Here is a 17,944-nt window from a genome sequence, read left to right on the forward strand (position 1 = left end):
TAGCCTGTTGTACTTATCCTGAAAGAATTTATAACCTAAAATGCCTGGTAACATATCTCCTAAATCTGTACATCCCCCCCAAAATTGGAAAGAAATACAATCAGTAGTGATTTATGTCTGGGAAACATGTTTTATACCTGTAATCCTCCAGCACTTTGGGAGGCCGAAGTTGGAGATCACTTGAAGCCTGGGCAACATAGCAAGACCCCATCTCTATAAAACATAAAAAATAGCTGGATGCAGTGGTGCACACCTGTAGTTCTAGCTACTTTTCGGAAGCTGAGGCAGGAGGCCTGCTTGAGCCCAGGAGTTCCAGGTTGCAGAGTGAACTGTGAGTGTGCCACTGCACTCTAGATTCAAGGACAGAACAAGATCCTATTTCTAAAAAAAATATAGATATGTATATATAGTGATTTACTCTGAATAGTAAGATTACTAGTAGTATATTTTTCTTTATACTTTTCTATGCTTTCCAAGTTCTTTGCAATGAAAATTTTTTAATTAAAAAATGTTGCATTTTAAAACCCAGCACAGGCCAGGCACGGTGGCTCACACCTGTAATCCTAGCACTCTGGGAGGCTGAGGTGGGTGGATTGCTTGAGCTCATGAGTTCCAGACCACCCTGAGCAAAATTGAGACCCTGCCTCTACTAAAAATAGAGGCAAGAGGATCACTTGAGCCCAAGTTGGAGGTTACTGTGAGCTATGACACCATGGTACTCTATTAAGGGCAACAGTTTGCGACTCTGTCTCAGTAAATAAATAAATAAATAAATAAATAAATAAATAAATAAATAAAACCCAGCACAAAGTATGAATGATAATAGGTATGATTAATGTTTGTATTCAAACTGGTACCACTTCAGTGTTTGTCAAGGATCACTATCCATAACTTTTTTCTAGAAAAGACTAGGAGGTTTGGGAGAAGACAAAGGAAACCAAAAGCCAAGGACTACAGATACAAAATAGTCAACTGGCCCGTGGAAAATATCACTAGATAGATATTCTATAAATGTCACAGAAATAAGCACTCAAATATTATTGAATGAATATTCAAATTAGATTTAAAAGAAGTTTATACAGCATATATAACTTGCAACTTGTCATTTTATTTTGGCCTGTAGATCTTTTAATCCATCTCTGAATTACTATTTTTTTAAAGCTATTTCCGAAGAAGGTTCCAGCATTCTGGCGCAGAAGCACTGTGGAGTCCCTATGCGATGGGTTATGGAAAAAGGAGACTTAAGCCAGACATATATACACATGCAAGCTCAAGCACAGCTGCCTTTGCTAATGCTGCCCGAGTTGCAATAATGAAAGAAAAGGATTTATATAAATTTCTTGAAGAGCTCAAGAGTAAGAGCCGCTTGTTCTCTCTCCACTGTTGTGAAGGATTTATATGTATATGCCCAGTCAGAAATAAGTACTAGAGCAGAGCACCAGGGAGACTGGTTTCATGGAAGATAATTTTTCCACAGACTGGGGTGGGGGTGTAGCTCCGACAGGAGGCAGAGTCCAGGCGGTGAGCCAAGTGATGGGGAGCAGCTGTAAATGGAGATGAAGCTTCACTTGCTCGCAGAACCTCCCTTCTGCTCTGTGGCCCAGTTCCTAACAGGCCATGGACCAGTACTGGTCCATGGGCAGTACTAGAGGCCACGTGCTGTAAGAGCAGGACCACAGCCTATTCTGAGTGACCAGTCTCTGTCACACAGGTACCATTTGAAAGCAAATATATATCTTATCTGAATATTTAGATGCCTGGATGAAGCATGGAGTCTGTGGATGGGTGGGAAGTGGGGACAGGAGAGTGAAGAGTGGGGGGGCACGGCCACTGAGGAGAATAGATTAAAAAAAACAAACAGGCAGCACATGTTTGTCTTTTATGTGAATTTCTTCCGACCTTGCTTGTGATATCATTTTTATTTTTATCTTTTTAGGATGGAGTCCCTATTCAGATAGCCCATATTCAAAAATACCTGTCTTCCCACTATTTCCTAACATGGATGGGGTGGTGATGGGAAAGCCATTCAAAGACTTACAGAAATTAGAAATGTTAAGGAAAAAGGAGCCTCTGAATTACTTTGAGAACTATTTTTTCCATAAAAGAGACTGGAAAACACAGGTGAGATTAGGTTGTCACATTAGCTAATTTAAATAGTCGAGATTTTTAAGTACTAATTTCATAGAACTAATAACATGCTTTTTACAGATATTTTTAGTCATTATACAGTATTTCAAACCAGATTCTGTAGCCATGTTTTAAAATTTAAGCCCAGGTGTAAATATTTCATTTAATTTCAATAAATATTTAAACTTACTGAAAAATAGGTTTAGGGCTAGGTGTGAGGAATATAAAAATAACAACAGAATGCCCAGGTCCTACACCTGACTGCTCTCCAGAGCCGCGCTAGGGAATCCTTCAACCAGCTCTAGATTGTGGCTGGGCAGATACCATGGGATGAAAAGACAAGTCCACAGCCTGATGGAGCAATGCTGTTATGGAAAGGCCACCCTGGCCTTGACTAGAATCCCACTCTGTCCCAGCAGCACCTCTGGCCCTGCTTCAAGCTCTGTTGCTTCTAATCTATCCCCCCTCCAAGTCATATTCTGTCGTCATGAGTTTTAAGGTCTTCAGCAAGTATGCCCAAGTTATGGCAGATTTGTCACAAGCCTTCCAGCCTGAGAAACAGGATAGAGCTTTAACTGGAGGCCAGCCCACCCAGTTGGGCATTTCTGGGTTCAGAGGTCCATGTATTATTCACGTCATTTTAAAATCCTTGGAAGGTCCCTCCAAACATAGGGTTTAAGCAGGGTACACTGTCACAAATGACCTTGAATTTAGTCTTTGTCTTTAGTCATTTGTCCATGAATTTAGTCATTTGTCCAAATTAAGTCTTACCCACAAGCAAATATCAATAACAAGATGAAATGGACATTTATCCCCTTTAAATTTATGTCCCAGCATCAAACCCCCCCATAAGGCTTATCTGTTTATTGTCAGTCTCTCCAACTACAATACTAGGTTCACGTATGCAAGATTTTATTTCTTTTTCTTTTTCTGTTCTTTCTTTTTTTTTTTTTTTTTGACAGAGTCTCACCCTGTTCTCCAGGAAAGAGTGCTGTGGTGTCAGCCTAGCTTACCTCAACCTCAAACTCGGGGGCTCAAGTGATCCTCCTGCCTCAGCCTCCCAAGTAGCTGGAACCACAGCTACTACAGACTATAGTACCTGGCTAATTTTTCTATTTTTAATAGACATGGGGTCTTCCTCTTGCTCAGGCTGGTCTCAAACTCCTGAGCTTGAGGGATCCTCCTCCCACTTCAGTCTAAGATTACAGATATGAACCACTCACTGTGCCCAGCCAGGACTTTATTTCTGTTAGTGAGGTATCCCCATCACCTAAAACAGGGCCTGGCCACAGATGACATGATATTTTTTGGAAGAAAGAAAACTATAATACAAATTATTTACTGAGAGCACATTATATGCTAGACTGTCTCTAATAATCTCAGCAGAGGTAGAGTTAACAGCTTCCTAAATGATCCCCTTCCTTCTAGTTTTGTCTCCTTTAATCTATTATCAACACAGCAGCCAAATATCAACTCAACACCCTCAGTGGCTTTTCATATCATTCAGAGGGAAAATCAAAATCTTTCTCGTAGGATCATGCCTGTAATCCTAGCAGTCTGGGAGGCCGAGAGTTTGAGGCTGAGCCTAGGAGTCTGAGGTTGTATCGAGTTATGATGATGCCACTGCACTCTAGTCCAAGTGACAGAAGGAGACCCTGTGTTAAACAAAGGAAAAAATCAAAGTTCTCACATAATTATATTAGCTAAATGCTACTTAGTCATTCACTTTAAATGGCTAATGTTATGTAATGTGAATTTTCACCTCAAAAGTTACTTTTAAAATATAGACTTAAACAGCCAGGCGTGTCCTCTTGTAGTCCCAGATACTGAGGAGGCTAAGGCAAGACCTGCTGAGCCCAAGAGTTTGAGGGTATAGTATAGCCACTGCACTTCAGCCTGGGTAACATAGCAAGACCTCATCTCTAAATACTCTCTCTCTATCTCTCTCTCTCTCCAGATAGGTAGATAGCATAACCTAAAATATATATACATTTAAACTAAAACACAACCTCCAATACCTTACCCTCTTCCCTGATTTTTTTCTGTAACACTTACTGCCATCTGATATATTACATATTTATTGATATATTATATCTAATATATGACATATTTATTATAACACTGTAAACATGTTTATTATCTGTACATCTATGCCCACTACATCTATATGTACTACATCTGTATATATTATATCAAACATGTTATAAATGTCTATTAATATATATAATTATGTTATACATGTTTACATATATAGTATATTAGACCTAATACACTACATAGCATAGTACAGCTAATCTTTTATATTTTTAGTGCATCTAATCTAATAGACTGTATGTTTATAAATGCTAATTAGAAACAAGAAATGGAACTTTCAACCTTAAGAATGAAAGTAACAGGCAGCGCCTGTGGCTCAAGGATTAGGGTGCCAGCCCCATATACTGGGGGTGGCAGGTTCAAGCCCAGGCCCGGCCAAAACTGGAAAAAAAAAAAAAAGCATGAAAGTAACTGAGTTTTACATGAGCACTACTCCACCCCACACCCAGACTCCCTATGATCCCTATGGTCAAAAAGATAGTCTTACTAGATGAAATAAAATGACAAACACTCAAAAATATTCAAAAGAAAGGAAAACATCAACTTTTAGGAAGCAAGAGAGAACCTAAAGCCAGAATGACAAGTTCATAAAATGACCCTGGGAGTGGCCAGGGAGTGATGGTAGGTAGGTCCAATAGTTCTAGGCCCTGATAGTTAGAGGTGGGGTATAGATGCTGCCCATTCAGGGTCAAGAGACAGGGACCCCTGCAGGTAAAGACCTTAGAATGGAAACTTCTGCAAAAACTAGACTCTGGAAGGGTTCCCCTCTCACTGAAAAGAGAAGTAAAAAACTTAAGCCTAAGCTTGACCCGCCCAAAGCTCTGAATGGAAAAGTATTCTATGAAAACTCAAGATTGTAGAATGGATGGATATGGATCTGAATTTATCATTTCTGCATTGGATGAAATCTCCACATTGAGAAATTATCCTAAGAACAGATTTTAGACCAGCACTACCTTGGGAGTTCTTCCAGACACTAACATGTCCAAATCTTAAGGTTCACATAGCTTATACCAAAAAATTTTTAACTTAGGGCGGTGCCTGTGGCTCAGCGGGTAGGGCGCCGCCCCATACACCGAGGGTGGTGGGTTCAAACCCGGCCCCGGCCAAACTGCAACAAAAAAATAGCCGGGCGTTGTGGCAGGCGCCTGTAGTCCCAGCTGCTCGGGAGGCTGAGGCAGGAGAATCGCAGAAGCCCAGGAGTTGGAGGTTGCTGTGAGCTGTGTGACGCCACAGCACTCTACCAAGGGCGATAAAGTGAGACTCTGTCTCTACCAAAAAAAAATTTTTTTTAATTTATTTTTATTTTATTTATTTATTTGTGGCCAGGCACGGTGGCTTACACCGATATTGAGGAGATGGATTGCCTGAGCTCAGGAATTCGAGACCAGCCTGAGCCATGGCAAGACCACATCTCTAAAAAATAGCCTGACGTTAGGGTGGGCGCCTATAGCCCCAGCTACTGGGGAGGCTGAGGCAAGAAAATTACTGTGCCCAAAAGTTAGAGATTGCTGTGAGCTGAGGGTGCTCACTCTACTAAGGGTGACAAAGTGAGACTCAGTTTCAAAAAATAAAAAAAAAAATTTTTTTAATTACTAGCCATATAAAGAAGCAATCTAGCCTAAACAAACAAGATAGTAGATAAAATAAACAGGAGTATCATAATAATTTGATATAACAAAACAATCTTTTTTTTTTTTTTGTAGAGACAGAGTCTCACTGTACCGCCCTCGGGTAGAGTGCTGTGGCGTCACACGGCTCACAGCAACCTCTACTCTTGGGCTTACGCGATTCTCTTGCCTCAGCCTCCCCAGCAGCTGGGACTACAGGCGCCCGCCAGAACGCCCAGCTATTTTTTTATTGCAGTTTGGCCGGGGCTGGGTTTGAACCCACCACCCTCGGCATATGGGGCTGGCGCCCTACTCACTGAGCCACAAGCACCGCTCACAAAACAATCTTTAAAAGCCTGTAAAAATATTTTATATTATTAAATTGGTTTTATTTAAAGGAATAGAAATCATAATGGAGAAAAAGACCACACAGAATGAGGGAAAACAGCCTAATTTGAAAATCAATGGAATTTCTAGAGATGAAAAATTCAGTACTGAAATGCTTTCTAAAAATTGATTAAACCTGGCTAGGTGCAGCATCTCACTCCTGTAATCCTAGCACTCAGGGACACCAAAGCAGAAGCATCCCTTGAGCCTAGAAGTTTGAAACCAGCTTGGACAAGATAGTGATACCTAGTCTCTACAAAAAAATATAAAACTTAGCCATGCATGGTAGCAGGCACCTGTAGGCACATGGAGGCTGAGGCAGGAGGATCACTTGAGGCCAGGAATTCAAGACCAGCCTCAGCAACATAGTGAAGTCCCGTCTCTACAAAAAATAGGAAAAATTAGCCAACTATGGTGGCGTGCACCTGTTGTCTGATCTAGTTAGGAGACTGAGACAGGAAGACACTTGAGCTGGGAGTTTGAAGTTACAGTGAGCTATAATCATGCCACCACACTTCAGCCTGGGCAACAGAGTAAAAAGCTGTTTCTTTAAAAAAAAAAAAAATTAACCAAAGAAAGGAAGAGAGGGAAAGAGGGATGAAGTGAGGAAGAAAAGGAAGGAAGACATGCAGAGGATGTATCTTTCAAGTATCAAAAAAAAAGGATTCTAAGATTGATTCTTTTAAAATTTTCAGATATCTGTTCTTTAAAGGAAACATACCTAATACATGACACAGAAAGCTTGAAAATAAAGGGAGAGAAAAAGATATTCCAGACAAATATAAATCAAAATAATCTGTATCAATATATAGAGTGTGTATGTATATATGTGTATATAATATATAAAAAATAAATTTTAAAGAAAATATGACTAAAGAGGCTATTTAATGATTTTTTACAAAATGCCAAAAAGATATAACTACCCTGAACCTGTATACACCTAGTGAACTGACAGATAAGGAGAAAAATAAAATCACAAGGATTAACTTTAGACTTTTTAAAAGAATTATACATATTTTAAAATGTAAGGATAATTGCTAAATGCTTTTTTGTTTGTTTATTTGTTTTTTGAAACAGAGTCACCCTTAGTAGAGTGCTGTGGTGTCCCAGCTCACAGCAACTTCAAACTCTTGAACTCAAGCGATTCTCTTGCCTCAGCCTCCCAAGTAACCAGAGCTATAGGCACCTGCCACAATGCCCGGCTATTTTTAGAGACAAGGTCTTGCTCTGGCTCAGGCTGGTCTCCAACCTGTGAGCTCAGTCAATCCACCAGCCTCGGCCTCCCAGAGTGCTAGGATTATTGGCGTGAGCCACCATGCTCAGCCTCTGATAATTGCTAAATGAACAGGCAAATCCATAATCACAGTAGGAGATTTTATCTAGAAACTCCAGAAATTGATAAAGCAGACAACAATAAGTAAATCAATCCCTATTAAGAAAAAGTAGGCGGGGAATGGTGACTCACACCTATAATCCTAGCATTCCCATAGGCTGAGGCAGGTGGATTGCCTCAGAAGTTTGAGTCCAACCTGAACAAGAACCAGACTGTCTCTATTAAAAATAGAAAAGCTAGCTGGGCATTGTGGTGGGCGCCTATAGTCCCAGCTACTCCGGAGACTGAGGCAAGAATCACTTGAGCCCAAGAGTTTGAGGTTGCTGCGATACCACAGCACTCAGCCCATGACCATGGAGTTACTCTGTCTAAAAAAAAAGGAGAGAGAGAAAGGAAAAAAAAGAAGAAAGAAAGAGTGAAGTGGAACTACCGCTTACTGTAGAATCAGTAAAGTTATTTTGGGACTTGAAACACTTAAGCATATTTGTAGACAGGAGGAAGGACCTTTAAAGCTGTCTCAATCTTAGCTGCATAATAGAATCACTTAAGAGAGCTTTTTAAAAACCCTGTGCCTGGTGCAGACTGACCTGAGCAAGAGCAAGACCCCACGTCTACTAAAAATAAAAATATATATATATAGCTAGGCATTGTGGTGGGTGCCTGTAGTCCCAGCTACTTCAGAGGCTGAGGCAGGAGGATCAATCAAACCCAGGAGTTTGAGGTTGCTGTGATCTAGGCTGACACCAAAACAATCTAGCTTGGGACAACAAAGTGAGACTCTGTCTCAAAAAATAATGAAGTCTCAAGGTCTTAGTATAGAAAAAAAAAGCTACCACCATGTCTCATTAAATCAGTAGTCTGTGGTGGGACCCAGGTGTCAGTATTTTTTAAAGTTCCAACATGCAGTCACGGCTAAAAACCACTGCTCAAGGGAAAGAAAAATTTAATATAGAAGAGAGAGACAGAACTGAGTACATAATTTTCAGGGCCCAGTGAAAAATAAAAATGTAGAGTCCTTTGCTTGCAAATAATCAAGAATTTTAAGATAGCAGGCCGGGCAAGGTGGCTTACAGCTGTAATCCTAGTATTCAGGAGGCCAAAGCAGGTGGATTGCTTGAGCTCAGGAGGTTAAGACCAGCCTGAGCAAGAGCTAGACCCTGTCTAAAACTAGCTGGGTGTCTTGGTGGGCCACCTATAGTCCCAGCTCCTTGAAAGCCTGAGGTGAGAGGATCATTTGAGCCTAAGAGTTGGAGGTGCTATGACTCCACAGCACTCTACTTTGGGGCGACAGAGTGAGACTCTGTATTAAAAAAAAAAAAAGTAATTTCAAGACAGCAATAGCAAAACATTAAGCCAGATGCAGGGCCCTCCTAAGGAAGGGGACTGTGTAACTGCACAAGCCAAACACCGGAAGCCTAGCCAGTGAAAGAGGAAAACCGAAGTAAGATCTCCCACACATGAGAGGGAAAGAGAAAAAAATAGCTAAAGGATGGAGAAATCCTAAGACAGAAAGACAAATAGAGAGAATTCATATTAGATAGCTTTAAAGAGATAAGCTCACCAGCTGAGAGAGTTGGAACGTTTGGTTTTCCAACAGCCACTATGAGGATGGTAATAGAGATTTTTGTTTGTTTGTTTTCTTTCCTTCTTTTTTTTTTTTGAGATAGTTTCACTTTGTTGCCCTCAATAGAGTGCTATGGCATAATAGCTCACAGCAACCTCAAACTCTTGGGCTTAAGCTATCCTCTTGCCTAGGCCTCCCAAGTTAGCTGAGACTAAAGGTGCCTGCCACACACCTGGCTATTTTTAGAAATGAGGTCTCTCTCTGGCTCAGGCTGGTCTTGAACCCATGAACTCAGGCAATCCACCCACCTTGGCCTCCCAGAGTGGTAGGATTATAGGCATGAGCCACCACACCCTTCCTTGATGGTAATAGAGTTAACGGCAAATGAAGAAAAGGAAATACGCATGAAAGCAATCAGCATATTTACATGATTTTCACCAGCATTGTTCACCAGCCCAGGAACAGGGGAAAGAGATGGCTAGTTCCCAGGGAGAAGTTTGAGAGTAACAGAGGTTGTGCTGTAATGGAGACCATAGTCATTTTTGGTGCTTTTTGATGGCTTGGAAAGTTGGGATCATGATGGTGTTGGCTCCTCCATATCCTTTCCACATGAAAACCAAGTGGCCTAAGGCAGCATCTGTGGCTCAGTGGGTAGGGCGCTGGCCCCATATACTGAGGGTGGTGGGTTCGAACCCGGCCCCAGCCAAACTGCAAAAAAAAATAGCCGGGCGTTGTGGCTGATGCCTGTAGTCCCAGCTACTCCGGAGGCTGAGGCAAGAGAATCGCCTAAGCCCAGGAATTGGAGGTTGCTGTGAGCTGTGATGCCATAGCACTCCACCAAGAGTGATAAAATGAGACTCTGTCTCTAAAAAAAAAAAAAAGAAAGAGGGCGGCACCTGTGGCTCTGTCGGTAAGGCGCCGGCCCCATATACCGAGGGTGGCGGGTTCAAACCCGGCCCCGGCTGAACTGCAAACCAAAAAATAGCTGGGCGTTGTGGTGGGCACCTGTAGTCCCAGCTACTCGGGAGACTGAGGCAAGAGAATCGATTCAGCCCAGGAGTTGGAGGTTGCTGTGAGCTGTGTGATGCCATAGCACTCTACCGAGGGCGATAATGTGAGACTCTGTCTCTACAAAAAAAGAAAAAGAAAGAAAAGAAAACCAAGTGGTCTATACTTCTCTTAGAACAAGGCTTCGGTCATTATTAATGGGAATTTACCAAATACCTATTCACAAACGGTGCTCTCCTAGGTGCTCCAAAACAATTGACAATAGTGTAGTAATAACCTTATAAATTATATACTAATCCTTTCATAATAAAATATACTTGTTTATTATAGCTTTGTTGTTGCCTAATTCAAACTGAAACATATTACTAACCTTCTTTTGTAAATATGCATAAAGGCAGCAAATGTAAAAAAGCCTATAGACCCTGCCTCCGGCTATTCAGATGACATCCTTGACATTGCTCAAATGTTCAAGAAAAAGCAGACTTGGACAGTGGCTGATGCAGCTGCTATTAAACACCAGGTGAGTATTCACTGCTGAATCCCTTCACAGAAGGCACTGAAAAAAGCATTGTCTACTTCATTACTACACCATGAAACCAAGAGAATTTTTATCTGCTCTATGCTTTTAAAATGAGACAAGATTGTTTCTCATTTTAACCCATTGTAATGACAACATTTCTGGCTCCACCATCAAATGGATTCTAATGTTAAGTATTATAATTTCATCCTGGTAATCAATTATGCAGCTATACCCAGCCTCATTTCTAGAACATTCATTTGCTTCATCCTGGAAATAGCAAACTAAGGTAGTAAACCAACAGTTACTGTGAGTGTTGTACTCAGAGAATAGTGGTGAGTGAAAGCATCTTTATTATAGCAGCTAAAACAATGATAATAATAGCACCTAAGTGTCAGCCACTGTGCTCTACAAGTGATATACAGTGCTGATTCATTTGATTATCACACACCACTTTAAGGTAGGCGCTGTTATTTCTTGTCATTTTATAGAGATGCACAGAGAGGTTAAGTGATTTGCCAAAAACACACAGCTAATATGTAATAAGAATTATAAACATGGGAAATATGGTTCAAGAATACACACTTTTCAGCCGGGTACATTAGCTCACACCTATAATCCCCAGCACTTGGGAGGCCAAGGCAGGTGGATTGCCTGAGCTCACAGGTTCAAAAACAACCTTGAGCCAGAGCAAGACCTCGTCTCTAAAAATAGCTGGGCGTTGTCACAGGCTCCTGTAGTCCCAACTACTTGGGAGGCTGAGGCAAGACAATCACTTAAGCCCAGGAATTTGAGGTTGCTGTGAGCTATGATGCCATAACACTCACCAAGGGTGACAAAGTGAGACTGTCTCAAAAAAAAAAGAAGCCTATTTTTTTGTTGTTACTGTTTTTTGAGGCAAGGGCTCATTGTGCTCCCAGGCTAGCATGCAGTGGTGTCATCATCACTCCAACCTCAAACTACTAGGCTCAAGCAATCCTCCTGTCTCAGACTCTTTTTTTTTTTAAACAGAGTCTCTAACTGTCGCCCTAGGTAGAGTGCCGTTGCGTCATAGCTCACAGCAATCTCCAACTCGGGCTCAAGTGATCCTCTTGCCTCAGTTTTTCTATTTTTAGTAGAGACAGGGTCTCACTTTTTGCTCTGGCTGATCTCAAACCTGTAAGCTCAGACTATCCACCGGCCTCGGCCTCCCACTGCATCCAGCCTCTGTCTCAGACTCTTGAGAAGCTGGGACTAGACACAGGCCACCTCTTCTATTTTTGGTAGAGAAGGGAAGGAGGGGTGTCTTATTCTTGCTCAGGCTGATTTCAAACTCCTTATCTCAAGCAATACTGACATCTCAGCCTCCCAAAGTGCTAGGATTATAGGAGTGAGCCATCACACCTAGCTGGAATACACACTTTTAACCATAAAGCTACTTTTGTGCCCTGACTTCTCAGCAAACTTTGTACCCCACAAAGACAGACAGGGATCTACTTTACAGCACCCCCCTCTGCATTTGGTACTAATAATCCAGCTCTTCCAGACAATTCTACTTACTCAGCCTTTCCAATACTGCATCTTCGTTTCTCCTTGTAGCTCTGTGTCCTTTCCTCCCTCTTCTCTTTCCTCAATGTTTATTCTTTAAGGATTGATATTTCCTAGTTTTCTACTCTCATCCTATTGCTCTTCTCACCCATTCATTTGTTCAGTATACGCATCCCTTCATTTGTATATACTAGCTCATGTATTTATTCAATAAGATGTCCTTAGATTAGGAGATGCCACAGAATAAAATACACAGTTCCTCCCTCACTAAGTTTGGAGAAGAAAATGGGTAGGAGGAATATATTGAGATAAATGGAATTACAGATATTCAATGCTGCATGCACATAATCACAAGAATGAGCTCCCCACCAGGTGTGGTGACTCATGCCTGTTATCCTATCTCTGGGAGACCAAGACCAGAGGATCCCTTGAGCTCAGGAGTTTAAGACCAGCCTGACCAAGAGCAAGACCCTATCTCTACTAAAAATAGAGAAATTAGCTGGGCATTGTGGTGGGTGTTTGTAGTCCCAGCTACCTGGGAGGCTGAGGCAAAAGGATCCCTTGAACCCAGGAGTTTGAGGTTGTTGTGAGCTATGATGCTACGGCACTCTAGCCTGGGTGACAGAGTGAGACTCTGTCTCAAAAAAAAAAAAGAAAGAAAGAAAGAAAAGAAAAAAGAGTGCACTACCAACTTCTGTCTCATCATGGCACAAATTCACAGTAAAGTAAATGGAGGCTGTTTTCATCCAGAGGCCTCTGGCTCTGGGGCATCAGCTGCCCCAAGGGCTGAGACACTTGAGAAGATCAATAGTTTGCATCCCAGTGACCCAACTGGAGCAGAACGTTAGGGATTTCTGCATTAGATGAAGACAGCTAGGCAGAGTATTCTTTGGGCTATCTCAATCTATGCTCTGTGTTTCAGCTGCCCCCATATACTAAAAACTCTTAAATTTGTCACTAACCTTCAGTGTAACCTGGCTTATTGTACCCTCAATGAATCCCCAACAATAAAAAAAAATAAAAAAATAAAAAAAAAGAGAGACCGATGAAAAAGAAAAAAAAAAAATTGTCACTAACCTAGACATCTATCTCACTGACCACATAAGGAACATTTCTGCCACTATGTATGTCTCATAAAGAATTAAACATGTCCAAAACCAAACTCATTATCTTCTGCATCAAACTGGCTCTCCCTGGGTGATTCAGTGCCTCTGTTGATACCACCATCTACACAGTCACTGAAGCTATGAGACCAGGAACCATCATTAACTTAGACTTTTTTACTCATTCGTCACATCCACCAACCAAATCTAGCCCCTTTCATTCTCTTAAAGATATTTCAAGTCTGTTCTCTTCACTCTGTCCCTATTACCACTACCTTAATTAAGGCCCTCATCAGGTCTCCAGCCTGCTTTCCTTAATAGCTCCTGCCCTCCGACTGTTCTCCACACAGCTGCATGAAGGTCTAACCATGTCACTGTCCTGCTTAAAAGTGATTGTGTCCCTCTCAACAATGACAGGGTTTTTCTGCTCCACACAACTAAGGGATTTATCTCACTTTCTGCCAAAACAGTCTAAGGGCCTGCCTCTCCTCCAACATTACTCCTTCCTTCCTACTTTAAACTTGATACTCCAGCCATACCAAGTGCCTGTACTCTCCTACTAACTCCAGATGTTTATTAAAAGCCTTTGAGCTTTTGTTTATGCTGTCCCTTCTCCTTGTGACACCTCCTCATTACAACTCACTCCCTCAATTTGATCAAATCCTTGAGGACCTGTTCAGCTTCTTCTCCCAGGTGGTTCTTCCTGTTCTAGGCTGAATTAGGGCCCATCCTTGGACTCCTGTTATATCCGGAGACTTTTACCATCCTACACTTCTCCCTATTTTAGTTCATTGTATTTTTAATATTCTTATATCATTGTTCCTGAGTGATACATTTTTTTTTTGAGACAGAGTCTTACTTTGTCACCCTCGGTAGAGTGCTGTGGCATCACAGCTCACAACAACGTCAAACTCTTGGACTTAAGCGATTCTCTTGCCTAAGCCTCCCAAGTAGCTGGGACTACAGGCACCTGCCACAACACCCAGCTATTTTTAGAGGCGAGGTCTCACTCTGGCTCAGGCTGGTCTTGAACCTGCGAGCTCAGGTAATCCACCTGCCTCAGCCTCCCGGAGCACTAGGATTACAGGAGTGAGCCACCGGGCCCAGCCCTGAATAATACGTTTTGATTGTTCATCAACTCTTAACCCACATGTTCTCAAGAGGCACTACCCAATGTACAGGCTCAGTAACTTTCAAGGCCTGGGAACATAACTCTTGGAATTCTATATTGTGGTCTATAAATCAAAGATAATTATGGTAACTATTGTAAACTTCTGCTTTCTCGCTGCAGGTGAAGAGAGCTACAGACAACTATAATTTAGGAATTGCCCTTGAGCACCGGAAGGAAATGCTAAACCTCTGGCAGAAAATCCGAGGAGACTTGGTTGGGATAGACACTAAAAATGAGTCCTTTTATGACACATTTTCTACTTATACATGGTCATGGAATGTTTGCCAAGAATTACTTTCTCCTAAGGACTTAAGATTATTTGATGCCTACACATATAGAAATTCCTTTCACAACTCTGGATTCTCTTCCTCGTCAGTAACCAGTGAAAGTGACACAGAGACTGGAAGAAAAAGAAAACGGATAAGTTTCAAAGGATTTCAACAATGAAATTTCTACATTTTCTAAACAGCTCATTACAAACTACTTTTTCATAGTTATCAAAATTATGGTTTCTTGCTTTTATCTAATACATTCTTAGCAGCTGGAAATTCTGACATCTTTTGGATTCTGACCAGTAAAGAAGTTTAACTCATAAAATGGTTTCCCTGTCTTAAATCTTTATAGTAAATAGATGTGGTGCTGGTTAGTTTCCTAGCAACCAGCTGCGCTCTCCTGCCCCCACCTGGTGTAAAGCTGCCTGGGCCTCTGCGGAAGGAGGAAAGGAAAGGACCTTCTGAGCTTTTAAGGGACCTCCAAGCAGTAAATTTCCGTCTGAGTTGACAGTGACTGTCTCGGGATTAGGTTTTCAATTGTGAAAGAGGCCAAAGACAGCAGGTGAAAACAACCTTTCGGTTAGGCCAAGGTGGGTGGATTGCCTGAGCTCACAGGTTGGAGAACAGTCTGAGCCAGAGCAAGACTTCATCTCTAAAAATAGCTGGGCGTCGTGGAAGGTGCCTGTCATCCCAACTACTTGGGAGGCTGAGGCAAGAGAATCGCTTAAAACCCAAGAGTTTGAGGTTGCTGGGAGCTGTAGCCCTCAGTAGTGCACCACGGCACTCCACTGAGGGCTACAAAGCGAGACTCTGTCTCAGAAAAAAAAAGAAAGAAAGAAAAGAAAGCTCAGTGCCTGTGGCTCAAGTGGTTAATGCGCCAGCCACATACACCTGAGCTGGCAGGTTCCGATCCAGCCCGGGCTGCCAAACAACAATGACGGCTGCAACCAAAAAATAGCCGGGCATTGTGGTGGGCGCCTGTAGTCCCAGCTACTTGGGAGGCGGAGGCAGGAGAATCGCTTGAGTCCAGGAGTTGGAGGTTGCTGTGAGCTGTAATGTCACAGCACTCTACCCAGGACGACAGCTTGAGGCTCTGTGTTTCAGTTTTAAGGAATAATATTACCAGTCCCACAAAAAAACTTTGATTAAATTTGAGTGTTCCCAAGGTTCCTTAGCTACAAACCTGCACCCTTGGATTACTCTTAACTTGTCCATTGCATGTGTTGTTCTTTAATGCATTTAAAAAGGAAGCACGTACACAACTATAATACAAGTGTGAGGGTTGTAATGTTTTTATTGTGGGAAAATATACATTACATAAAATTTGCTATTTTCATCATGTTTAGATATGTATTATCCATTACATTTTTTTTTTTTTTGAGACAGAGTCTCAAGCTGTCGTCCTGGGTAGAGTGCCCTGGTGTCACAGCTAACAGCAACTTCAAACTCATGAGCTTAAGCAATTATCTTGCCTCAGCCTCCCAAGTAGCTGGGATTACAAGTGCCCACCCAATGCCCAGCTATTTTGTTGTTGTTGTTGTTGTTGTTATTGTTTTAGCAGGCCCAGCCAGATTCAAACCTGCCAGCCTCAGTGTATGTGGCCATTGCCCTACCCACTGAGATAAAGGCACCGCCCCATCCATTACATTTTCATTCTTCCTTGTTCCACCTTGGAGTTGTTAGGGCATTTTTCTAGGGGTTGACCACAGAGACACAGATCACTTTTGTGCCAGTGGCTTCCACTGTCCCCTCTGGGGTGCCACTTGTCAGGGCCTGGCACTGGCCATGTTTCCAGCCTCGGCTTATCTATCGTCCGGACAGGACCGCTGTGCTATCTTGCTCAGGAACAATTACCATTAGGTGCCTGAGGGCTATTCGCTTTAGCAGAAGGGAGAGAGAGAGAAAGACAGTCTCTGAGGGATAGAAACAGACTTAATAGGAGAGTAAATCTCAGCAGTCTTCTTAGGCCCAGGGCAGGGGCCATCTAGGCAGGAGAAGCAAAAGAGTCAGAGAGCCGGTCAGTGAAAGAATAAGCACTCCCAGACTGCCTTCTCCTGTAGCTTCTTATAGATGTGATCCAGCGGCTACTTACACCACAGGTCTAGTGACTGCCAATCACTGATGTTCTCATCTCCTGAGTCCCTTCCCAAGGTGTTACATTACTGAGCTGTTACAGATGTTTCTTATAACTTCTCCTTCCCTTGAAGATATATGGTGGTCTGCTACACTTTTGGACTCAGGAAATCTGTATCTACAAAAACTAAATTTTTATTAACCTTTTGATCTAATGTCAAGATGGCAAAAAAAAAAAATTTTTTTTTTTTGAAAGAGAGTCTCACTACATCGCCCTTAGTAGAGTGCTATAGCATCATAGCTCACAGCAACCTCAAGCTCTTGGGCTTAAACGATTCTCTTGCCTCAGCCTCCCAAGTAGCTGGGACTACAAGCGCCCACTACAACTCCCGGCTATTTTTTTGTTGCAGTTGTCATTGTTGATTTTAGCTGGCCAGGATTGGGTATGAACCTGCCAGCCTCAGTGTATGTAGCTAGCGCCCTACCCACTGAGCTATGGGCACCGCCCGCAAAAAAATGTTTTATTTCCTAGCCAATTCTGATCTAAAAATGTTAAGGATAAGATGAACTATCTGTAAATGTCACCCAAGAGACTGGTTTGCAGGTGTGTGGCTAAGTCCACACTTGGCATATAGAACAAATGCTTTTCAAATTCAAATGATTATTCTAGAAAAATATGATCTAGAAAAATGAAAAAATATGTTTGATATGGATGAGGACAGTGACTTACAATGTAAAATTATAAAATGTCTGGAAAAAGCAATGAAGATAGTAAAGACCACCAAAATTGTTTATTGAAATAATTTTATGAATGTTACCTTGACTATTCTTTCAAAAGAGTCTAAATATACTGGCTACTCTTTATAAAATTATGAAATTAGAGAAAAGAACTAACCTTATGGATAAGTAACCATATTTTCTAGCCAAAAAAACAAGACTTATGATTTGACAAGAGACTTTTTTTTTGTATGGTCATGGGTATAACAAAGAATCTAGAAGTAATTTGGATGCCAAAATATTAGAATTCCTGGAATACATCCTTGGATCAATGAGATAACAGAATATTTTAAGCAGGTTTGTTCTGAAAATCTAAAATGTACAGCAAGCAATACATTCATTCTATTACACTGTCACACACTGTCGATGCCAGTATAAATT

At 41.7% G+C, this 17,944-nt stretch overlaps 1 protein-coding gene across 1 annotated transcript in view; it reads left to right on the forward strand.

The window, feature by feature from the left end:
* The window catches only part of EFCAB3 (EF-hand calcium binding domain 3), a 97,920-nt gene extending 82,910 nt beyond the window's left edge, over window positions 1-15,010 (forward strand). Inside the window, exons 22-25 of the mRNA XM_053568994.1 lie at window positions 1,162-1,355; window positions 1,937-2,121; window positions 10,518-10,643; window positions 14,562-15,010. Of these exons, the coding sequence (XP_053424969.1) occupies window positions 1,162-1,355; window positions 1,937-2,121; window positions 10,518-10,643; window positions 14,562-14,888 (832 nt within the window). The 3' untranslated portion in view covers window positions 14,889-15,010. The remainder of the gene's footprint in view (window positions 1-1,161; window positions 1,356-1,936; window positions 2,122-10,517; window positions 10,644-14,561) is intronic.
* Window positions 15,011-17,944: the final 2,934 nt, after the last annotated feature.

Source organism: Nycticebus coucang, chromosome 18 (assembly GCF_027406575.1).
Source record: "Nycticebus coucang isolate mNycCou1 chromosome 18, mNycCou1.pri, whole genome shotgun sequence".
NCBI classification, from domain to species: Eukaryota; Metazoa; Chordata; class Mammalia; order Primates; family Lorisidae; genus Nycticebus; species Nycticebus coucang.